The 24,430-nt window shown below is 52.6% G+C and overlaps 1 protein-coding gene across 6 annotated transcripts in view; it reads right to left on the reverse strand.

Annotated features, from left to right (window-relative positions):
- Positions 1 to 392: 392 nt before the first annotated feature.
- Positions 393 to 24,430, reverse strand: part of ARMC9 (armadillo repeat containing 9) — a 152,034-nt gene continuing 127,996 nt past the window's right edge. For 2 of the 6 annotated variants that reach the window (XM_039234575.1, XM_039234574.1), the window contains exons 21-25: positions 22,318 to 22,433; positions 17,557 to 17,693; positions 13,034 to 13,145; positions 2,813 to 2,985; positions 2,290 to 2,570 (exon numbers count right to left, since the gene is read on the reverse strand). In XM_039234575.1, the coding sequence (XP_039090506.1) occupies positions 2,362 to 2,570; positions 2,813 to 2,985; positions 13,034 to 13,145; positions 17,557 to 17,693; positions 22,318 to 22,433 (747 nt within the window). In that variant the 3' untranslated portion in view covers positions 2,290 to 2,361. Of the gene's footprint in view, positions 1,157 to 2,287; positions 2,571 to 2,812; positions 2,986 to 13,033; positions 13,146 to 17,117; positions 17,694 to 22,317; positions 22,434 to 24,430 lie in introns of those variants that run through there. The other 4 variants (XM_039234578.1, XM_039234576.1, XM_039234577.1 and 1 more) reach the window with 4 other exon arrangements.

The raw sequence follows: 24,430 nt of genomic DNA on the forward strand, positions 1-24,430 counted from the left end.
AGAAACAAAGAGGGGCACGCATTTCCAGAGATTCTAGATGTGGCTTCTGGGCCAGTCACGTAACCACAGAGTTCTAACGTGCCCAGCCTCGTGCCACGGCCAAAACCCAGATTAACCCAGGATCCTAGCCTGTTTACGGACGTCTCGGGGACAGGCTGGTGGCTGGCCTGCTCTCACACTCTGCTTCCCTCCTCTGCTTGATCTCTGGAGGAGATAAGAGGCTGCTGAAAAAGGAAATCTTCTCTATTTCCACCCAGCGGGACCACAGAGCTGTCTTCACCAGAGGGCACAGCCATAGTAGATGGAGTGCCTAGGGCAGAGTGTGTGACTTGATTCACACACACACACACACACACACACAGACACACACTATACCACAACCAAGCACCGTCTAAATATTAATTAATTTTATTTCAATATTACTATCTGAGGAGACATCAGGTCCCGCTACTAGTTTGGGTGACCTGACTGGCCCTGCAGGCAAAGTTCTCTCCTTCGCCCTATGACGTGGGCTCTGATGTCACCCACTGCAAGGGGCAAGCACAGGCGTCCCCCCGTGGGGACCAGTCATTTTGCCAGGGTTGCTGTTTGTGTTTACGGTCTTAAAGGAGGCAGGCGAGGGAGAAACAGCGTCAATTGTATGAGGCCTTTAAGACACATGTGCAGTAGATCAGAAGCAGCTATACATCCCAAGCTGCCTATGGGAATCTATCACACTCGTACCAGATTTTAAAAGAGGAAGAAAAAGATCAAATCTGCTGCTCAGGAATATGGCTTGAGCGTGGGTTTTCCTTATTCTAAATCCCTTCAGTTTCCTTCTAGTTGGACAGAGAGAGGAGCGATGGTCCCCACTGAGGCCAAGGCCCCTGCTCTGGCTGAGTTCTCGGCCCCGGCTCCTCCGCACAGGCTCCTGATGTGAGCAGCTCGCCCCTTCTACCCGGGTCTGTTCCTGTGTGTGAGGTGCAGTGACAGGGCCCGGTGTCCCCCCAGGCTGCCCAGAGAGCCAGCCTCACCCGGTGGCTCGCGGACAGCGATCTCTGCCACATCTGTCACCTGCAGCTGCTGGCCGGCTGAGGAAGGAAGCCGGCTGGTCCTCGGGCAATGGGACGGCGACGTGGGCGAAGCCACCATCCTCACTTCCTGTAAGGTTGGCTGCCTGGAGAAGAAAGGCGAGAGCAAGCTGCCAGCACCGAGGCGGCGTCTGCACAGAGTCCGCTCTGTCCCATACAAGCCTGCTTTCAGCCGGCTCTGCACAAACAGAATACTGAGAGCCTTCCCTTCCCCCAGGTCACCTGCTCTGCGGCCGGGGCAGGACTCACGTGGCCGTGTTCTTTCCTCTCAGGAAGCAGGCTGCCTGGTGTGGGGCGCTCAGTGAGCTCTGCTGGCAATAGTTTTGTTGTTTGTCGAGGCCACAGGACATAAATCTGCTGCTAGCGGAGCAATCTAGGTGCAGGCAGGGCCCCAGGGAGCCCATTGGGCACCGGCTGTGGCTACTGCGACTATGACCCGCGGGGGCTCTGGCCTGGTGCGGCCTGGTAGCCGGCAGGGGTCAAACGGGCCTGTCTGTCTCTCGTGGGCCGATTTTCCTGGGGTTTGCTGGTGCTTCCCCTGGGCCCGCACGTGCGAGGAAACAGCTTGGCCCACGCGCCTGGTGGGGACATGGGGCTGGGGCTTCACCGCCTTTCCCAGCAGACGGGCGCCGGCGGCCCGGGAGGGCGGCCATGCTTTCCAGCCACAGACCAGTAACCACAGCGCCAGCCCAGCGGGTCCCCGCTGGCCAGAGTGGCCCAGGGCTGTGGCAGGAAGCGAGCAGGGCACGGAGGGCAGGGGACAGCACAGCTGCAGAAATGCATATATCCTGTGTGTGACAGATTCTCTGCTGCTTGACATTCTTTTGTCCCGTTTCTCTTTTGTTTCCCTGTATTTTTATTACATTTATTTATGTGATTATATTTTTTAAAGGTTTTATTTTATTTATTTATTAAAAATTTTTAAAAAAAGTTTGTATTTACTTGTGTGTGAGAGAGGGAGAGACAGCGTGAGCAGGAGGGGGTCAGAGAGAGAGGGAGACACAGAATCTGGAACAGGCTCCAGGCTCTGAGCTGTCAGCACAGAGCCCGATGCGGGGCTCAAACCCACGAACCGTGAGATCATGACCTGAGCTAGGTCAGTTGCCACCCAGGCAACCCAAAAGGTTTTATTTTTAAGCAATCTCTACACCCAACACGGGGCTCAAACCTACAACCTCGAGGTTAAGAGTCGCACGCTCCACCGGCTGAGCCAGCCAGCCAGAGGCCTTCCCTGAGTTTTAGTTAAGACTCTTTGCAAAGGTCCAGGTCAGGTGTGGTCAACTGGCTGAGGCTAGGAGGGGGGAGGGAGAGAGAGGAAGTGGTCTTTCCAGTGAGTAGAATGGCAGGAGGGAGGCCACCTCGGGCCCACCGCACCGGCAGTCCTCTGGTGGCCCTCCCTCCGAGGCACCGACTTCTGATGGGTTTTGAGGCTGCCTGGGTCTTTGCCGGCTGCCTCTGGCCAGGAAGTGGGTCCAGGTTTCAGGGCCGACCACACAAGTCCTACAGATGGGTGGGGGTGGGGGGCGATCTTAACTCCTAGAGGCACTGCCTGGACAGTGTCAGTTTACCAGCTTGTGTATGAGGCACCAAGGCCAATGGCAAGTTCATAAATAGGCTAGTGGACAACAGGTCCCCAGGGCGCAAGAAGCTAGGGTGCTGGTCGTGCAGGGAGGGGAAGCGCCCTTCCCTTCAGCCTGCCGGGCACAGAGGAGCACAGTGCCCTTCCCTCCAGTCTGACTTACTCTGTGGGCCCCTCGCGGAGGGCGTCATGGAGCCGGGGCGGCTGGCCTGCTGGGGGCTGCACGAGGAGAACAGAGGGGCCGGAGCGGATGCCTTGGCCTTGGGTGCGTTCAGGTCCAGGATCTCAGGGCTGCGGGGGGTCCGGGGCTTGCAGGTGGAGGCGGAGGTAAATTCCCTGGAACAAAATGTGCAGTGTAGAGTCACGGCTGCTGCATGGCTAGGAGTCACAGGAGGAAAGAAGGACTTGCCCTTGTGAGCACAAAGGTGCCAGCCAGGCACTGTCCTGGGCATGGGTAGGGGTGGGTGGAGCAGGGCACCCGGAGGCACACGTCCCTGCCCCATGGAGCTCCCTAGGGGAGGAGGGAGATAATAAAAAAGGAGTAAATGCTAAGGAGGAGATGAAGCAGAGAAGGGGGACAGGGGGCTTGGGAGAGTACGGAAGTGAGAGGGTGGCCAGGGAAGGTGTGGCCAGCAGGGTATCGGCCCCCCGTTCTGTCTGCATCCTACTCCCTGGAGCCTTTTCTGACAAAGGGGAATTAAGGCTGCAGTGGAAATGAGGTTGCTAATCTGCTGACTTTACGCTAGGGAGATTATTCTGGATCATCAGGGTGAGTCCCGGGAAACCACAACGTCCTTAAAAGTGAGAGACGGAGGGGGCGCCTGGGTGGCTCAGTGGGTCAAGGGTCTGACTTCGGCTCAGGTCATGATCTCACTGTTCGTGAGTTTGAGCCCCGCGTCAGGGTCTGTGCTGACAGCTCAGAGCCTAGAGCCTGCTTTGGATTCTAGGTCTCTCTCTCTCTCCCTTCCTCTCCCCTGCTCATGCTCTGTCTCTCTCTCTCTCAAAAATAAATAAACATTAAAAAAAAATTTTTTTTTTAAGTGGGAGAGGGAGGCAGAAGAAGAGAGTCAGAGAAGTAGGTGTGGCCACGGAAGAAAGCACACGGTTGCAAGGCTGCCAGCTTCGAACATGGAAGCAGGGGCCACGACCCAAGGCGGCCAGGAGGGCTCTTGAAGCCAGAAAAGGCAGAAAAGAGATTCTTCCGTAGAACTTGGAAAAACAGCGTGTCCTATGTACACCTTCATTCCAGCCCAGTGAGAGCCCCGTCAGACTTCTAACCTACTGAGCTACAAGGCGATAAATTTGTGGCATGCAGGTCACTAAATCTGTGGTCGCCCGTTACAGCAGCAACAGGAAATTAATTTTAGATGCGGTGGCCAGGGAAGGCCGTGCTGGGAAGGTGACATTTAGCCCCCACACGATGCTGTGGGGCAGGCATTACTGCCCCGTTTTTCAGATGTAGAAACTGAGGCCCCAAGTTTGTGGACTTTCCCGAGGTCACACACACAACAAGCAGGTTGTGAGGCCAAGGCCTGAGCCCAGTGGGATCTTACAGCCAGCTGTTCTCCAGATGTATCTGGCTCCCCACCGCCCGGAGCAGCCTCACAGAGACGGTGGACAGGACATGGGACCAGGGCCTGCAGCCACTGAAACTAGGCTGTTTGACAAGAAGTCCTGGGAGCGGGATTGTGGCTCTGTGACCTCCCAGCCACCCAGCTGGGTTTGGGGACCCCCCCGTCCAGCGCTTTGCTGTCTCCCTGTCACTGAGCTGGATACACCCTGCTCCCTCCTCTACTCCTGGGGCCCTTGCTGCCTATGTGCCCATTTTCCTGACTATAACTCTGAAGACTGGAGTTCCAGGATGTCGCCCAGGGTCGTCATCACACTGAATGAGCTAATGTAAGCATCAGCCCGGCTGCACATGTTTCATAGACAGCAGGTCTGTGTTCCTTCCCTAAGTGGGTGCCTCAGTCTATGGGCTTCACAGAGCTGGTGCACAGGAAACAGCTGCTGAGCTTGGAAAGTGAGGTCCCTGGCGGTGAACGGTAGGGAGAATGTGCATGTATATGTGCACATGGGGGCGGGGAGGGGGAGGCAGGCAGGCAGAGCGGGGAGGTCAGGGGGTGTGCTCACTGGAAGGGCCCAGAAGCTCAGTCTTGCTCTGCTCTCTATGTGGAGACTGCGCGTAAGCAAGTTTGCTGACGTTTGAGGAGCCTCAGTTTCCCCATCTGTAAAACGTAGGGCAGCTGTGATGATTCTGCAAGGGAGGTTGTGTCCTGAGCCCAATCGTGGGCCTCATAACTGGCGGTTCTGGCTCCTGGGGAGTGGGCCTTGGGAGGAAACTGGAATTTTTATTTGATTCACTTCTTCTTTTTTTTTTTTTTTTAAATATTTTTATTTATTTCTAGGAGAGAGAGAGAGACAGCGTGAGCAGGGGAGGGTCGGAGGGAGAGGGAGACACAGACTCCGAAACAGGCTCCAGGCTCTGAGCTGGCAGTCAGCACAGAGCCCGACGCGGGGCTCGAACCCACAAACCGCGAGATCATGACCTAAGTGAAAGTCGGACGCTCAACCGACTAAGCCACCCAGGCGCCCCTATTTGACTCACTTCTATATTCTATATGCCCCTCTCTTCTTTCTTTCTTTTTTAATAATTTTTAAAAATGTTTCTTTATTTTTGAGAGAAAGACCGAGTGTGAGCAGGGGAGGGTCAGAGAGAGAGGGAGACACAGAATCTGAAAGAGGCTCTAGGCTCTGAGCTGTCAGCACAGAGCCCGACGCGGGGCTTGAACTCATAAGCTGTGAGATCATGACCTGAGCCCACTGAACCACCCAGGCGCCCTAACATTGAGACTATTTAATCATTAGGAAAATAAAACTTAAACATCTGAAAAATTTCCTATTTCAAATTTAAGACAAGTCTGCCGTAAAAACTGCCCATGCTTTGGGTAATACATCTTTGATACTGGATTGGAAAGGTTAGGGGGGTTTAGCCCTATAGTATTTTATTAAAGTTTAAAATGATTTTTTCTTTATTTGAAAAATATGTATGTATATACATATGCATGTATGCACACACGGAAGTAAGCTTGCTCCGTGCCTAGCGTGGGGCTGGACTCATGACTCTGAGATGAAGAGTCACATGTTCTACCAACTGAGCCAGCCGGGTGCCCTCATGATTTTTTTTCTTAAAGAAAAAATTCTATTTTTATATCATTTATAATAGTGTTTCCCTGAATATTTTCATGTTGCAACTTTTACACGTGTGTGTGTTTTCATATACTTGCAGCAATACTTATATGCTGCTCTATATTCCTCTATTTTATTTTATTTGTTTATTTACATTTTGTTTTTTTAATGTTTTATTTATTTCTGAGAAAGAGAGAGAGGGAGAGAGAGAAAGAGAGAGCATGAGCAGGGGAGGGTCAGAGAGAGAGGGAGACACAGAATCTGAAACAGGTTCCAGGCTCTGAGCTGTCAGCACAGAGCCTGACGCGGGGCTCGAACCCACAAACTGAGATCATGACCTGAGCCGAAGTTGGACGCTTCATTGACGGAACCACCCAGGCACCCCAATATATTCCTCTATTTAAAAAAATGTTTATTTTTATTTATTTTGAGAGAGAGAGAGAGAGCATACATGGACGGGGGAGGGGCAGAGAGAGGGAGAGAGAATCCCAAGCAGGTTCCAGGCTCTGAGATGTCAGCACAGAGCCTGATGCTGGGGCTCGATCTCACAAACTGTGAGATTATGACCTGAGCTGAAATCAAGTGTTGGAAGCTTAACTGACACCCAGGGGCCCTACATTTCTCTATTTTATAGCTCTTATTTCGTTTGCTCTTGATACTTCTAAGCAGCCTCCACTATTATTTATAATAGTTGCATACGATTTCATCTGATGGATATACTGGAATTTCTTATGCCTTCCCCTAACATTTTGCTTTTCCTTCATTCATTGGTAACACACACGTGCCAAGAACTGTTCCAGGCACTGGAGATCCAAGGTCAACGAGACCAAATTTCTGCTCTTGGGAAGTTCACAGAGAAGTAGGGCAGTTTGACCAGAGAACAAAGATAAAATAATGAAATGAGTCACATTGCTGATGCTTTTCTTATACATATGAAAAAGATTTTATGTGGTCTAGGGAGGTGGTTTCCTTTTTTTTTTTTAAAGTAAGCTCTGTGACTGACATGGGGCTTGAACCCATGACTCCAAGATCATGAGTTGCACGCTTTACTGACTGAGTCACCCTAATACCCTGAGGTGTTTTTTTAATTTGTTTTAAATGATTTTTTCCTATTTTGCTATTCTAATTTTGATATTTTTGTTATTGTCATAGCATTTAATTATTTTTAAATTGTGGTAAAATATACAATATAAAAATTACCATCTTATTTTTGTTAAAATTTTTAAAAATGTTTATTTATTTTAGAGAGAGAGAGAGAGAACACACAAGTGAGGGAGGGGCAGTGAGAGGGTGACACAGAGTCTGAAGCAGGCTCCAGGCTGTGAGCTGTCAGCACAGAGCCCAATCTTGGGCTCGAACTCATGAACTGCAAGATCATGACCTGAGCCGAAGTCAGATGCCCAACTGACTGAGCCCCCTAGGTGCCCCACCCTGACCATTTACGAATGTAGCCCTACTATATTTTAAGAAGGAACAACTACAGGAAACTAGTAAACATGACTCGGTGAACACGGGCAGCTCTTCCTGGCAGAGGGTTAGCTGTGGGTGACCTGGGGGTGTCACGTGGTCATGGGACAGGGAGGCCAGCTTTGAAGGCGCGAGCTGTGCAAGCCCAGGATGGCTGCGGGCAGCAAGGTCAGGTTGCAGGGCTGGGGGACGCTGAGGTGAGTTGGTAAGAAATGAAGGGAGAGAAAAGTCTGGGTAACAGGACTAGGAATCTATAATCTTCAACCCCGTGGCAACCAGAAAAGGGCTCTGTCCTTTTAGAGAACAATTTGGCAATGTGTATGAAAATACTCTTACGTGTAGGTTAATTTTATGTGTCAACTTTGCTGGGCCACGGTGCCTAAATATTTGGTCAAACATTATTCTGGTATTTCTGCACAGGTTTTTTTGGGGGATGGGATTAACATTTAAATAGGCAGACTTTGAGCAGATTCCTCTCCACAGTGTGGGTGGGCCTCATCCAATCAGTTGAAGGCACACATAGACAATTATGTCGGCAGACTACCTTTGCACTCCAACTGCAACGCTTTCCTGGGTCTCCAGCCTGCTGGTCTACCCTGTGGATTTTGGATTTGCGAAGCCTCTGCCATCATGTGAGCCAATTCCTTAAAATATCTGAGCCCCCACCCCACACACATCCTGTTGATCCTCTTTGGAGAACCCTGACTAATGCACCGTCAAAGCCAGCCTCCTCTCTGCCCTGGGACACAACCTTTGACCATGGTAGTGTCATTGCCCGGGAAAAGATCACCCACAGACAAGGGGCCCCTTCTGGCTCCTCCCTCCAGCACGGGACAAGGTGGCCCTTGGCAGAACCCACGCCACAACGGGGGCTGCTGCTGGGGGTGGTGGTGTTGAGGTGTTGAGGATGCCGACCACGGTCCCTGACCTCTGCATGGGTGACGGCACCAACGCCCTCTGGGAAAGGCACCGTGGGACACGCAGGTGGAGGTTGGCTTGGCGTCCAGGCCCCCAGTCCCCGTGAATGGTGACCTCAGCAGTCGGAGCAGTGAGGAGCCAGAGCCAGGAAATGGTGACAGTTTGGTAGGAAAGGAGGCCAGATTAGGGCAGAGCAGGAAAAGCACGGGGACAGGAACCTGAGGATGGCAGTCACCTGTGACTGGAGCAGTAAAGTTGAACGAGGAATAACAGTGCTGGGTCGTAGGGAAAAGGACAAGGTCACTACATGTGTAAGTTGGGGGGCGTCCTGCTGGATCGGCAATTATTTGAGGGGCCACTTATAGGATTTCTGCTTGTCAGTAGAACATTGTGTTGAAGGGAAGAGCCATAAAAGGCTTCTGGAGATATTTAATCTTTTTTTTTTTTTTTAATTTTTTTTTTTAAATGTTTTATTTATTTCTAGGAGAGAGATAGAGACAGCATGAGCAGGGGAGGGTCAGAGAGAGAGGGAGACACAGACTCTGAAATAGGCTCCAGGCTCTGAGCTGGCAGTCAGCACAGAGCCCGACGCGGGGCTCGAACCCACGAACCGCGAGATCATGACCCAAGCGAAAGTCGGACGCTTAACCGACTAAGCCACCCAGGCGCCCCTGGAGATATTTAATCTTTACTTGTGTTTGGAATGCGGCTGAGTCATAATCTCGCAGCTGAGCACTCCCCGGGGCAGAAGACTGTGTCCCCTGAGTTCTCCGGAGCCGCTGTCTGCATTAAGGCACACATGACAGTGCTTGGGGGGTCCTCTCAGCGGGCTCTGCTCGCTTTTTTTTTTTTTTAATTTATTTCTGAGAGAGAGAGACAGTGTGAGCAGGGGAGGGTCAAAGAGAGAGGGAAACACAGAATCTGAAACAGGCTCCAGGCTCTGAGCTAGCTGTCAGCACAGAGCCTGACGTGGGGCTTGAACCCACGAACAATGAGATCATGACCTGAGCCGAAGTCGGACGCTTAACCGACTGAGCCACCCAGGCGCCCCCAGCGGGCTCTGCTCATCAGGATTCAGGATATTCCATCTGTGCGCTAACAGAACCCCGAGAGGGGCACGGGGTGATGGGGGTGAGGACCCAGCCGGCGAAGGCAGACCCAGAGGCTCGCCGACCACGCCTGCACGCTGACACGCAGGGCTCCTGTGCTCCTTCCCCTGACTTCCTGGTTCTTAGGTTCTAGTTTCTTTCAGCTAGACACACCGTGGTGTTGTCGTCAGCTGCCACAGAGGCCACATTTGGGGACAGACATGAGGGGGATGAAGCATGTGTGTAAACATATGTAAAATCTCTTCCCTCTTTATTTTCTAAAAGCCATAATACTTGCAGAAGAGTCATTTCCTGTCTGTGGCAGGACGGGAGCTTTGCCGTCAGAGCTTGGCCTGGGCATCTGTGCATCAGTGAGCGCTCCGACCTGAGGAGCCCATCCCCCCGCCCGTCCTTGGGCCACCGGGAGGCACCGTCCAGGCAAACGCCTCCCGGTCGGTCGGTCCCTCTGAGCTCCTCTCTGCAAGGACCATGTGCCGGCCTGGCCAACAGTATCCTCCACTGCCACCCAATGCTAAGGAAGCAGCGAGAACACAGAACAGGAACCCCTTGGCGTGGGGGAAGGGGAGGGAGACAGTGGGATCACAAGGTCTGAACGATTGACTCCCTGGCTTCCAGGAAGGCAGTTTCAGGGTAAGACTAGTTGCTGGAAGCCACGAGAATGGAACCGGGGCCTCAAAGATCTTTAAACCACCTCCGATCTGGGGCTCAGCCACAAGGCTGTGGCTCAGTCTACCATTTACCCAAAGCTGTGGCTCCAGGGGCTTTCCAGGGATACCAGCAGCCAAGCAGGGCCCGTCCAGTGGCCTGTCTTCTGGGCAAGGTGCTGTCCTCACTCGAAGGACCAAGAGAGACGGGCTGGGAGAAGCAGAGGGACAAATGTTCCCCGCTCAGGCCATGCAGAGAGCCACTCTCTCTCCCTTGTAGCTGATCCATCCAACAAATATTTGGAGAGCCTGCTCCAAACCCTCTCCCTGGGGCCCCCAGCTTTCAGGACAGTGGGAGACGGCCACAGACCGAGTGACCACAGCGCTCTGTGCCCCCGTGCAAGGGAACACAGCTGTGTGACTGGACTTTGGGCTCAGGAAGGAGGACGGGGTGCTTAGCTGAGATGGGGGGCAGCCGGTGAAGTGGAGGCCAGGGGTTGGGCAACAGTGCTGTTGGCCCGGGTCACACAGCCAGTGGGGAGGGAGGTGGGTGGTCCAGCCGTATCCGTCTCCCTCTTTCCTTCCTCCTCGTCCTCAGAGTCCCCCTTCCCCCTTCCCAGAGCTGGGTTCACATGGCTGACATTAAGGCGAGGGCACTCATGGATTTAACCCTGACGGGGTGTTTGTGGCCAAGAGGAGCTTGGACATGGTCAGTCCACCTGGTGTGACCAGGGCACAGGCTTCTAAGGAGAGCCCGTGGGGTCCCCTGCCTACTGTAAAAACACTTATTCTTGGGGCGCCGGGGTGGCTCAGTTGGTTAAACATTCGACTCTTGATTTTAGCTCAGGTCCTGATCTTGCGGTGCCTGGGTTCGAGCCCCATGTCGGGTTCTGCGTTGACAGCATGGAGCCTGCTTGGGATTCTCTCTCTCCCTCTCTCTCTCCCCCTCCCACGGCTTGTGCTCTCTCTCAAAATAAATAAATAAACATTAAAAAAAAAAAAGAAAGAAAGAAAACACTTATTCTGGGGAGAGGATTGTCCTCGCTGATTAAGTCTCAGAAACGAATCCTGCCTTTACAGGAAGGAAAAGAACCGGCTCTAGCTCTGGGAGAGCAAGTCTGGCCTGCCTGAGACTGGGGATCTGGGTCCCGCCCTGACAGCAGGGGGCAAGCACAGTGGGGGAAGGGAGGAGGGGAGGGGGAGCGGGGAGGGAGAGGGGGGGTGGCTTACCCTCCGCCCAGCTCTGGCTTACCCCTCTGACGTCCTTATTCTGGGGCCCCCACTTCAGGGAGGTGCCAAGAGCCAGGGAATCCGTGAGCTGTGGACCAGCCTGTGGGAGCACGCCTTCTGTCACTCTGGGAGGGGGGAGGAGGCCCAGGTAGCAGAGGCGGGTCCCTGGGTCCTGGGCTGGTCAGGGGCTGGGCTGGGGGAGACCAGACGCCGGGCTCCCCAGGTCCCCCCACCGCCCCCAGCCTCTGCCACCTTTTACAGCCTTTGACAGGTGGAGACATGCAGGACCGGCGCCCAACCCAGTGCAGGCCCCCGACTCCTCTGGCTGTGCTCCCCGCAGCCCTGCTGCCTCTGGAAGCGCTGACTTCCCTTCTACCCCGTGCTCGTGCTCGCAGCAGTCTCTGCCACCTGCCCGCAGTGGGAAAGGAAGGTGCAGGGGTGCCGGCCGCCCAGAAAGGGGCATGGGCCACAGCACCTCTGGCTGCCTGCCTTCTCAGACCTTCTGCTCGGCTCTGCTAGGCCGTCTGCTGCTCCGGGGCAGAGGCCACTCCAGCCTCTCAAGCTCAGCAGGGACTCCTGTGTGTGTGGCTTCCCCCAGGGATGGCGGTGGGGCCCGGGGGTGGGGAGGCCCAGCAGGGTGCTTCCTTGGGCCCCTGCGCTGTGAGGGGGAAGCGCTGCAGGGGGTGGGGAGGCCTCGCGCCTCAGGGGTCTGGAGTCTGCAAGGCTCTGCTGCTCTAGCAGCTCTTGCTGGGGCCAAGGTCAGCCTCGACCACAGCTGGGGTGTGGGCCTGCTCACTGCTGACGCAGTCGTGGAAACACTTCCCAATTCTATAGAAAGGTGGGGGCCCGGAAGGCCTGCCCAGTCACCATGGCAGAATTCCTCTCAATCAGAGGCTGCGAGGGTGAAGTCATGTTAAAAGTGGCTCTAGTCCAGTGTTCTAGTGCGGAAGGCTGGCTTCTCGACCTTGAAATTACTCGGGCTGCAGGGCACTGCGTGGCCAGGCCGATGTGGTGGGGGCGGCCGGGGTCCTGGGCACTTAGGTTGAGACCAGGGCTAGGCCCCTCTCCCTGAGCAAGTCTCCTCGGATCTGAGAGAAGGGGCCTGGAGACCCAGACTTTCTCCAGAACCCCAAGTGACCCATCAAGGCCAGTCTATATGCATTTGGTGCAGAGGAAAACACTTTCTTTTGAGTGGGATCCCATGTCTATTTTAGGAAGGTGACATCTGAGGGGCGCCTGGGTGGCTCAGTCGGTTAAGTGTCTGACTTCAGCTCAGGTCATGATCCCATGGTTCATGAGTTCGAGCCCCGTGTCTGGCTCTGGGCTGACAGCTCACAGCCTGGGGCCTGCTTTGGATTCTGTGTCTCCCTCTGTCTCTGCCCCTCCCCGGCTCACACCCTGTCTCTCAAAAATAAACATTTAAAAAAAAACAACTTTATAGGAAGGTGACCTGTGAGCCAAACCAGTTCACTAATCTTGTTCTCCGTCTATCTCCCCTCCACCCCATCTTCTCCAAAAGTAAACAGCTAAGAGAGGACACTGCCCACATTACCCCAAATCACACACCCTCACTAACGTGTTCAGCTTGCAGTTCTTCAACTAGTCCCTTGGGAGTGTTTATGAGTTTCCTTTCCTTCCGGTCTGACAACCAATAATTCTCAGGTGGCAGCCCCCTCCCCATGGGCTCTGAGGTTAACAGGTGTGGCGACCACACCCCCCCTGGGTGTCTCCATAGGGTGCTTGGCGCCCCGATGAAATGCTGCTGTGCTATCAGAGTCAGAGGCTGGAGCACAGAGGAGCCCTCCCAGGACGCCACCCCATCCCTACCTGGTGGCCTCTCCACTGCCTGGGGCCTGGCTGGGGACCCCCGCCGAGGGCAGGCGAACCTCTCCCTGATGTCCTGCTGGCAACCCTTCTCCTGGCGTGATGTCCGCGGAGGCTGGGGAGGAGAGAGAGTTCAGTGGATCGTGGCCCTGGGACCTCTTTGGGGATGCTTCTCCCTGGGCTGGGCCCCAAAGCCGAGCAGAGCACACGCGCGCCCTAGCCCCTGGCAGCTCCCTGCAGCCTATGGGTGAGGACCTGCTTGCTCGTGTGAGAACTTTCCAGGTGGCCTGAGAACTTTCCAGGTGGCCGCCCGGTGCGCTGACAACCTGGACGCACAGCGTGAGCGCTCTGGCCGGATACACACGCAGCACGGGGAACCATGGACCTTCGGCCCCGTCGCTTCTCTGGGCCCCCTCTGCCTCTCAGGGAAAAGCCGACAGATGTGGAGTGAGTAGCCTCCTCTGGCCACTGCTCGGCACCAACACGGAGCAGCATGGAGACACGCTGACAAACTGTTCGTTGTGCGTCTGAAGTTCAAATTCAGCGGGGTGTCTTGCACTTTTATGTGCCAGATTTGGCAACCCCAGAGGTGGCGCCCTCTTCCCCCTGAGCTGCCGGGGCTCCTTCAGGCCTGAATCGCGCAGTCCACCCCCAGGGGCAGGAGCCGCCCTAGTTCCCAGCCAGGCGCGTTTGTGCGGACATCAGGGACAGGGACCAGGCCACCTGCGCCACCCTGGAGAACCTTCACACGCAGGCGACAGGGAAGTCCCAGACGACACTGCCAGGGAACTCTCCGGAGAGCCTGGGGAGGGACCTATTCTGTATTTCAAATGATATGAACCCCTTCTTCTCCGGCCCCACTTTTCTTCTAGTTCTACAGCCAAAGGGATCCATGCCCCTGTCGAAGCAATTCTGGGACAGAGTTCAGATTTGTTACTTCCGTAGTCCAAGCTCCCTCCAGCCCTTTCATTTAAAGTTTATTTATTTTGAGAGAGAGACCGAGAGTGAGAGAGAGTGAGCGCACGCAGTGGGGGAGGGGCAGGGAGAAGGAGAAACAGAATCCCAAGCAGGCTCTGCACCATCAGCACGGGGAGGCCGAACTCATGAACTGCAAGATCCTGACCTGAGCCAAGATCAAGAGCTGGATGCTTAACCGACTGAGCCACCCTGGCGCCCCAAGCCCTTTCATTTAAAAATCTCCCTGGTACCTCTGCAGTGTGGTCTCTGCTTTATCTTAAAGATAAACAATCTTCTTTGCAGGTTTCCTCAAACCCACAGCATGGGACACAGCTTTGATTTCCAGGTAACTATCTTTCGGCCCAAACAGGGCATCTGTTTCTGGTGTGGAGCCCAATGGGTTGGCTTTATTTACAATCCACACAGGACAGTCTCCACCTGAAGCTGGGGCTGGAATTGGAAATTCAGCCTTCTTGGATCTGTTCTCCAGTGGACAACTGGCCTGTCTGTGTTCTCTGCCCCACAGGCTTATAATATAGCCCTGGAGACAGAATTTAGAAGAAATAATAGAGTGGAGCCACATACAGCTGTGTGGGCTACATAGAGAGAAAATCCCATTCCAGTTACTGTTACCACCAAGATGGCGCCCAAGGTAGGCAGTCTTCCAGGTGGGAGTGGGTGGAGGGACAGGTTGGGGGCTGGGTGGGAAAGCGCCCTGGTGGGAGGGAGGAGGGACCAAGCTGAGCTCTCCTGAGACCCTCTGAGATCTTTTTGGTCCTGTCGCCAAATAGCAGTCACCCCCTGGACCCCTCCCCCCTCACCATGCGGGTGTTCAGAGCTCCCGCCACAGACAGATCCATGGGTGCACCAGAGGCTTCCCGGGATGAAGTACTGTTTCCTCGCCCGTGGCTGGGCATTTTCACGTCAGGCCACTGACAAGGCATGTGACGTGGATATCCAAGATAGCCTTGGTTGAGGGGGAACGAGAATAACTTTCCCCAGGCCAATGTCTTACAAAATTCTAAGTCACATTCTTGGCTTTTTCCTCTGGGAGCTATTTCCTTTTGGCTCTGTGGGGCCAGTCCCTTTGCTTAAAAAGAATGTATGTTCTGGCCCTGCGGTCATCTGCTCAAGCGGATGGAGGATTCCGCAGGTTCCTCATCGTGAGTTTTCACCGTTAGCATTGACTGAATGCAGAAGCATGAAGGGGCTTTCTGAGCTTACGCGCTTGAGGCCACGCTGGGTCTGAGGTGTGGCAGGAACTCCCCATGTGAGCGAAGGTCAGGAGGCCAGACTCAGCAGCAAGTCATGCGTGAGGAGCCTCATGCGTGAGGAGCCTCATGCGTAGCTGGGCGAGGCCAGATTGGGGAAGGGGGGATGGGACAAGGTGAGCAAGAGCCCAAAAGCGGGAGAAAAGGCTGGAGAGGCGGGACTGTGTGGACGGAGGGGTCCAGAGGAAGTCAGATCGGGCTTCTGACAGGGAAGCAGTTACACAGGAGACAACGAGGGTCAGGGCGGCCAACTAGCCCACCACTGCTGTCTCCCCCTCTAGCCCTCTTATCTGCTGAGCCCAGATGCAGCCTCAGAACCAGTATCAACGCTGCTTATATGCATTCTTTTTGTTTTTGTTTTAATCAACCAGCCTTCATGCTCAGTGTGAAGCCCAATATGGGGACTGAACTCACAACCCTGAGATCAAGACCTGCCCTGAGATCAAGCATCGGATGCTTAACTGAGCCATCCAGGGGCCCCCTGTTAGGTGCATTCTAAGCACGTAAACCCAAGGCTGCTTGCCATCCATCCTCACGTAGAGGCTGGTGAGAAGAGGGAGGAATGGCGGCCACAAGACCAGCAGAGGGAGCGGGCCAGTGGTCCGGGGACACTGGTCCTGGGGAGGTGGCAGCCGGGCAGGCCTGAAGGAGGGCAGGGGGAGGAACCGAATCTACACCACAGATGCTCACCAAAGGCCCCCCAGTCACCCAGGGAAAACCACTAACCCAGAGGCTTGGCTTCCAATGGGAGACCCTTGGTCAAGTAACAGGGTTTTACAGGAGATTTAGGGGTGCTGCCCTGAGGCTGAGAGCAGGCCGGGCAGGCCCGGTTGCTGGCCCATGGGGTCCACTGAGGCGAGAGGGGGGCTGATGAGCAGGGTGGGGCTCCTGGGCCCCTGCCAGGCCTAAGCAGAGAGGAGCAAGTCGGAGGAGGGGCACGTGGCACATGGTGTCAGCGATCAGAGCCAACTCCGGCCGAGCAGCTGTCCTAGCTCCAGGGGGCCCAGGGGGAGGCTCTGGGGACTGTGCTCACCGTCCAGGCTGGGGTCCCCTGGTGGCTGCCCACTGTTTTCATGTGAGGAAGCAGGACTTGCCAGGGCCCCGACTCTGTCAGGGCCCAAATCAATCGTTTTTGAAAATCACAATGACCTCAACCTCTCCAGCAACACCATCATCCGCGGCCACGCAGCTACCCCATCCATGGTGGCATCTACGCCTCCACACTACAGGTAACACGTGCCGAATCCTTCCCAAATCCAGGACCACCCTGATGATCAGTGCAAGACAGAGGCCACCCTGGCGGTCTCTTCGGTAAAACAAGGACATACCTGGTCAATAAACGACCCTAAAGGCAACTTTTCGGAAGTCCAGGCCTACTGAACTTAAAATCATCTTCAACCCAAGTGGCATCAGGCCAAACTGGCGACGGTTGTTAGACCACCTACAACTTCCAGGCTGGTGGCAGAAGTCTCTGGACAAATCGGGGAGCTCATCTCCTTTCAGTGAGTAAAATAACACATGATCTAAGGTGCCAAAGCCTCTAAAACTGTTCCTAACCAGGAGACCTCCCCACCGCCCCCAAGCCTCCTGAACACCCTGGCTTTCCTCCGGCTCCGTGACCAGCCTCCTGCTTTGCACTGGGGCTTGGGAGCGTTGGAATCCAATTGTGAGCAGATTATAAAAGTTCTCAGATGTTTCTCATGCTGGAATCTGACCTGTTCTTGCGTTGTTTTTCCCGTTTGAATGGAGATTACATTCTTATCTGGCCTGCTCATATCCTTTTAATTTCCTCTTGAAAATTAAAAAAAATCCCAAACTTTGTACATATTCAATTCAAAGCATATATATTTTTTCTGGCATCTAAAAAAAAAAAAAATACTTTTATCCCCCATCAGGCTCTGGTGGACCCAACTAGATGCTTCCAGATGTTTTGGATCTTGCAGTTGCTTTTGCCCCGACTCAGACGTTTCTGTCTCAGGCCGGCCTGCGAGCGTGTGACCAAGCACCTCAGCACCGGAATCTGGGGTGCTGAGGTCTTGGTCGTAAATCGACATCATCTTCTGAGGGGACTGCTTTGAAAGCGCACATCAAATGCGGCTGTCCCCAGCAGGAACGTGGCGTGGCCGGCTTTGTGGACGCCAGCAGGGCACACCACGCCGTGGTGGAAGGGGGGTTAGAGGAACAGGCCACGTGTGGCCGTGTGGTTGCAGGTCGGTAGGCCTCAGTGACGCGGGGCAGGGGCTGAGATCAGGGTGTGTGACCGCCGCGGCCCAGCCCCCAGGCCGCCAGCGCTCTTACGTGAAGAGGAAACGCAAGTCTCGGAAGCACCAGCCTGGCCCCCCTGGGAGACTGGAGAGTGGGCGCTTGTCAGGGACGGGAGGCTGCCGTTTCCGGGGTATTGGGCCATCTGGGGAGAAACAGGATGGTCTTCCAGCCTGGAGGGGAGAATGAACAACAGCAATAAATACAGAGAGCCGGGGCGGGGGCGGGGGTGGGGGGGGGAGGGGATTTGCTGCCTACCGGGAGGAGGCATCACCAACGAATACAGGGAGTGGCAGTACCTAGAGTTCTTTTGTTAAACTGATATTAGCAGATATGAGGTCTTTTTTTTTTTTTTTAAGAATCTTCTCACTTTTTTTTTTTAATGTTTTTTATTTTTATTTTTGAGAGAGAGAGAGAGACAGCGTGAGCAGGGGAGTCTCAGAGAGAGAGGGAGACACAGAATCTGAAGCAGGCTCCAGGCTCTGAGCTGTCAGCACAGAGCCCGACGCGGGGCTTGAACCCACGCACCGTGAGATCATGACCTGAGCAGAAGTTGGACGCTTAACCGACTGAGCCACCCCAGGCGCCCCAGATACGAGGTCTTTTTAAAGGTACTGGTAGAGACTAGAATGTAGCCTCTTAGCTCCTGGAAATGTACAGCGATATACAGTATTTAACACACAGTTGTATCTTTTGGCTGTGGGGGACGTGGGCACATGACATTTCAACCCAGCATTTAAGGCCCCCTGTCTTCTGGCTTCTCCTCAGAGGAAGAAGCAGATGAGCGAACGGATGAATGGCATCAGAAGAGACACGATGTGTCATGTCAGCCATGACAAGAGCTGGGCAGGCGCAGGGCTGGGAGAGCTGGCTCTGTGTCCCCACCTAAGTCTGCCTGCGTCGCCTGACAGCGCCCCGGGGCTGGGGAGCCGGCCCAGGGAGACGCATTCACTCAGCAGACGCGCACTGGGGGCCTTGCTGTGCAGGACACCCGGCCAGGCGGGGAAGACAGGGGGCCCTCGGCCACACAGGTGGTGGGACGTAGGCCGACCCGAGGAAGCCTCTCCAGGTGGGCAGGTCCTCAACCAGGAGCCGCTAGTCACCTGCCCAGCGAGGGGTTGGTGGGAGACACACCATGGCAAGTACCTGGTGCTCTTCCTGGGGTTGGGCCCTCTGAGATGGCTGTTCTCGAAGGTCAGTTCCAGTAGCAAAGACAAGTAGATGTTAAGCCGCTGGAGGGGCAGGAAAGGCTGTGCGTGTGTGTGTGTGTGTGTGTGTGTGTGTGTGTGTGTGTGTGGCACTCAGCCAGTCCTGAACTCTGAACTAGGGCTGCCTGGGGCCAAAAGAGGGAAAATTTTCCACAGGGGAGGCAGATGGAGAGGCAAAAAAAAAAAAGTATACACACATATGCTGCATTGTTACAGAAAGATTTAAGGCACCACACGCACACGCGCGCGCACACACACGCGCGCACACACACACACACATGCAGGCTGGAGGGGACAGGGTGTCCTGGGGAAGAGCTTCAAAGCCCAAGGTCGGGGTGGGGAGGTCAACTGAGAAGGATCCTGTCAGCCAGGGTTTGATTAGATCTGATCCCTAAGGGAAACAGGAGTCACAGAAATGACATTCCATGACGACGTGGTAGAAACCTCATTCTGGGGTGGTGGATGGTGGGTTGTTAGGGGAGAACCGTTAAGGGAGAAGAGATGGCTCAGGAGGGCAGAGGGGAAGGGCCGGGGCTGGGAGAGGGACGGCTGGCTTGGGTGTTTGGGGGTGTGAACGCCATTCCCTAAAGCAGGGGGCTCGGGACGGTGGTGCTTGGGCCAAGACTCAGGGTGCTGCACGGATGCACCTCGCGCTTGGGGCAAGTGTGCACTGGAGTGGGATTTGGGTGTCGGTGTGTGTAATGGAGACCCCAGCACAAGCAGGAAGGGTGGGGACTGGAAACGGGGCATTTTAGGAGGAAGCAGGGTGACTTGCGGACCAAGCCCACAAGGCCGTGGGGTGTGGGGGTGGGGGAGTGACCAGGAGGTGGTCAGCAGGGGCAATCTCGAGAGACGTTGAGCGTCCCCTGGCGCTAGAAACTGCAAGGTCACCGGTGGCCGTGGCAGCAGTAACCTAAATTCACTGCCAGAGAGGGCCTGGGGACGGGGAAGGCCTCTGGAAAGAAAGTAACAGGAGGGGAGGTTGAAGGTGGAACATAGGAGGTGTTAAAGGATGGCTCTGAGTTTGGACAGTGACAGGAGGAGAGGGATCCAGAATCCATGGAGGGGTGAGGCTGGGGTGGGGGGCTGGGGTGCTGAGGGAGGGCTGGGGGCACACATCTGATGCTGGGGTGGACAGAGGGTCTTGAATTGTGCAGGGTGACTGTCTTTTTATTTTCAACCTTTCTTTTCTTGATTAGAAAAACCAGCTAAGTGCTTATCATGAAAAGTTAGGAAAATATATAGACTATATAGAATGTCCTGCCCTCTAATACCTAGACACAACCATTACTAACATTTGATATCTTAAATTCAAATACAGGGGCACCTGGGTAGCTCAGTCGGGGTCAACTTTTGATTTTGGCTCAGGTCACGGTCTCACGGTTTGGGAGACTGAGCTGTGTGTTGCTTGGGATTTTTTCTCTCTCTGCCCCTCCCCCGTGTGTGTGTGTGTGTGTGTGTGTGTGTGTGTGTGTGTGTGTTCTCTCTCTCTCTCTCAAAATGGATAAAATAAGAAAACAAACAAAAAATTGCAAATATACACTTTAAAAAATACAACCTGCGATCACTATAAGTGGCTGACAGGCTGGGCCCACCCTGGTTTATAATTTGCTTTTTCACTTAGCAATATATTGTGAGGCTTTCCCCATGTATTAAATACTCTTCTAAAACATCACTTTCAATACCACTTTGTGTGGACATATAATTTATGTAAACAGCCTCTTCCTTTGGACATGTAGATTATTTCTCATGAATAATACTGCAATAAATACTTTGTACATATATCTGTCAATATCTGATTACTTCTCAGCATAAGATCTTAGCAGTGGGATTACTGACTCCAAAGTAGTAGTACCCCAGTGGGTGCCGCCCATATTGTCAGGTGTCCCCAAGATCACTGAGATTCTCGATTTACATTCCTGGCCATACTAGATTATCAGCGCTGACTGGCTGAACGGAGTCACAGAAACTTTGACTAACGATCCCGAGAGTTAACTTCCTGCTGACCACAGGGAGCACCCCGCACCCACCACCACCGACTGACCCAGTACATCGGGATTATGTACATTGGGACCTTGGGATCATGACCCTGAGATGAAATCAAGAGTCGGATGCTCAACTGACTGAGTCACCCAGGCGCCCCAAAGATCATCTTAAAAATTCTCAAGATGATCATTTGGTGTCCTCTCTCCCATGTTAGGCAAGATGAAATTTTATTAGTTCCTGTGACCACTTCCATTCAAAAATATATTTTAAGCTAGATTTACTGGTAGTTGACACTTGGCTATGTTCCAGATCCAAAAAGCAAACACAAAACTCTTAGATATAAGTGACATTCTGGGGACGATTAGAGAATGTGTGAAGGTTAACTTGCTTAGGTGTGACCACGTGGTTAAGGACAGGATGCTCTGACTCTTACGGGATGCGTGTTGCAAGGCCACAACCTTCTTCCTAACAGTTCAGCAAAACGAGTATGCATGTGCACGTTATATGTTATGTACGTAGGAGGAGACCGAGAGAAAATGTAAAGGTGGCAATACATTAATAGTTGGAAGCTGAGTTAAAAAATACTAAGTTTAAGAGAAAAAGGCCATGGTATTAGTAATTTAAAATAACCCTGAAATATGAAGCACCTGATGGCTAGTTTTGAGATCAAATGCCACAGGTCACCAATCCACAGCATGGGCCTGGAAATACTTCTAGGTTGTGTCCCATGTGAGGAGGGTCTGGGTGCTGGGGGCCCCGGCGTGCCAGGATCCACCCACAGAACCTTTCCGCATTTGGCTTGTGGCTGTATCCCCAGGGTCTGTTTGTTCATTACAAATTACTATGGCGTAAAACTGGAAACAGCCAAACTGCTGAGTTTTAGGAGATAACTAAGTAAAACATGTCATGTTTACTTGAACTATTTTATGGCCCATGTTTGTTGAATGAATGCATAAATGCAGGTTTTCTGCCTGCTCTCTATAACCCCCGCGTTTGTACCTGTTTCTCTCCGGCATTCTCTCTAGACAGCCGGCTGCCTGGCCTGGGGCTCCCCGAGAGCCCGCGGGGGCTAGGCCCCCCGATTCCTAGGGGGATCAGAGAGGCTCTGGGTAACCACACTGAAGTTTTGTTTACATAAATGGGGTAGGCGCAAGGCTCTGAAGAATGAAGAGAGCTGGGCCGCTAAAGGGGCATAGAGTTGCTTTACAAAGTGAGTGTGTTTATCTAAAAACAAGCTGATTTGGTGTCTTAATCTCTGATGCTGCACCTGCTGCCCGGAACAAAAGGCCTGGGGAAACGGTGGAGGCTGCAGCCAAGAAGCTACCAGAGTCCTGTCTGCTCCCTCTGGTCCTTTGCTTTGCAATTACACTGGCCAACACTTGGCTTCTTCCAGGCAAAGGCTGGGGATCCTGAAATCCTAGCGCTTCATTTTTGGGAAGAAGAAACCTTGGGGGAAGGAGACAACGTCTTTCCCCTCAAAAATCCCCAAGAGATAAACAATGAAGAGATGAATGCTTTTCAACGTGAATGCTTTATTTTGAATTTTTAAATGCACACATCTGACACTGCAGTTAAATCCCTGCCTCCTTTAGCCCGGACTTACACTGGGTACCCCGTCCTGTGGCCGCCAGGGGTGACGGGCCGGCACAGGGGCTCATCGGAGCTGCGCTGCACACTGGCCAGGCCCTTCCGCCTCGTCTTCCCTGTGTTGGTCATGATCTGGTGGAAGGAAAGGGGAGACGGGCTGGAGAAATCGTCTACTTGCGAGCTGACCTAGAGGTAGGCGTTACTACATGTAATAAACTAATCTATGGGTATAAGAGGCTTAGCAAATAAGTGAAGAAGGATCAGGACACAGATCACTCAGATAAACAGAAATTTGGGGAAAATTTTTTTTAGGTTTGCATATTACGTCATTTAGCACTATAAATTAAAAAAATATCAGACCATGTTAAAGGAAGAAAACAATTGAATACAGAAACAATCACATCTCTGGGAAGACTGATTTTTGAAAGTGAGAGGAAAAAAAAGATGGGCGGATTTGAGTCTCATAAAAACTTTCCAGCGGTGCCTGGGTGGCTCAGTTAGTTAAGCGTCAGATTCTTGATCTTGGCTCAGGTCATGATCTCACGGTTCGTGTTGGGCTTTGCGCTCATAGCGGAGCTGCCTGGGATTCTGTCTCTCCCTCTCTCTGCCCCTTCCCTGCTTGCACTCTCTCTCTCAAGAATGAATAAATAAACTTAAAAAAAAAGTTTAAATGTTTTATTTATTTGTGTGTGTATGTGTGAGAGAGACAGCACGAGCAGGGAAGGGGCAGAGAGAGAGAGAGAGGGGGAGACACAGAATCTGAGGCAGGCTCCAGGCTCTGAGCTGTCAGCACAGAGCCAGACATGGGGCTTGAACCCATGAACCGTGGGATCATGACCTGAGCTGAAGTCAGACGCTTAACCGACTGAGCCACCCAGGTGCCCCTCAAAAAATTTTTTTTAACTAAAAAAAGTAACCTTTCCACATACATATTAAAAAGAAGCCAAGTGAATAGGTAAACAACACTTTGGGAAGAAATATTTGCACATATTTAACAGAAGAAAGGTTAAGATTTTCATTAGATAAGTATCTCTTATAAACCACTAAGTGAAACAGTCGATTATTGATCAAAGAATTCAAATAGCCAAGTCACAAAATAGATCACTAGTAAAAAAAGGGAAAAAATGATCAACTTTACAAGTACTCAGAAACTACAACTTCACACAAAAAAGTATCATCTTTCAACAATTAAATGAGTGACAATTAAAGAAGTGACCCCACCCATTGCTGGCAGGAATCAAAAACCTTAGTAGCATGAGTAATGTTCAATTACTTTGGGAAGTAATTTGGTGTTTTAAAGAGTCGTAAAGATGTTCACATCCTTGGGTGTAGACCCTAGTGAAAAAACCTCAAATATGGGAAACGTCAAATAAAGAAAGTTGTTTGTTACAAAATTATTACAGAGTAAAACTGGAATAATTTAGGGATCCTGCAACAGGCGAAGAATTAAGTGAAATATGGCATATTCATTCGAAATAGTAGGTGGCCATTTACAATGATAAAGACTAGGTTATGAAAAATACGATTTTGGAAACATTTACTAAAAGATTATAAAACTGTATGTAAATGATGCCTTCCATTATGCTAAAAACACACAAAAGACTGGAAGGAAATGAACACTAAAATGAATACAGTGGTAGACAGGATAGTAGAACCAAGAGGAATTTTTCTCCTTTTTATTTTCTAAGTGTTCTCTACTGTGATTATATTATGTTAACAAGTAAATTTGTTTAAGAGAGAAATTGCTGTAAAACTGTGAAACGTGAACAAAGTCAGGGCCGTGATGGCGTGGGCTGTCCGCATGATACGGTGCTCCAGTCCTAGGAGACGGGACCCCCGGGGAGCTGGGGGAATGGGTACGTGGGCCCTCGCTACAGTACTTCCTCAAATTCCTGTGACTCTAGAATTATTTGAAAACAAAAAATAAAAACAACAACAAAGCAGATGCTTTTTTAAACATTGGAATTATACCTTTGATTTCTTGATTTTTGCTGAGAAGTTATTAGTGTCTATCTAGTGTTTGAGGCAGGGAGAAGGAAAAAAGGGCCTCACTGTGCTGTGGGGCCAGCAGAGTGAGTGATGAGGGGTGGGCAGGGTGGGCCGCACCTGGGCTGGTGAAGACGGGGCGG

This window comes from Hyaena hyaena, unplaced genomic scaffold, assembly GCF_003009895.1.
Source record: "Hyaena hyaena isolate Hyena2069 unplaced genomic scaffold, ASM300989v1 scaffold_86, whole genome shotgun sequence".
Taxonomy (NCBI): domain Eukaryota; kingdom Metazoa; phylum Chordata; class Mammalia; order Carnivora; family Hyaenidae; genus Hyaena; species Hyaena hyaena.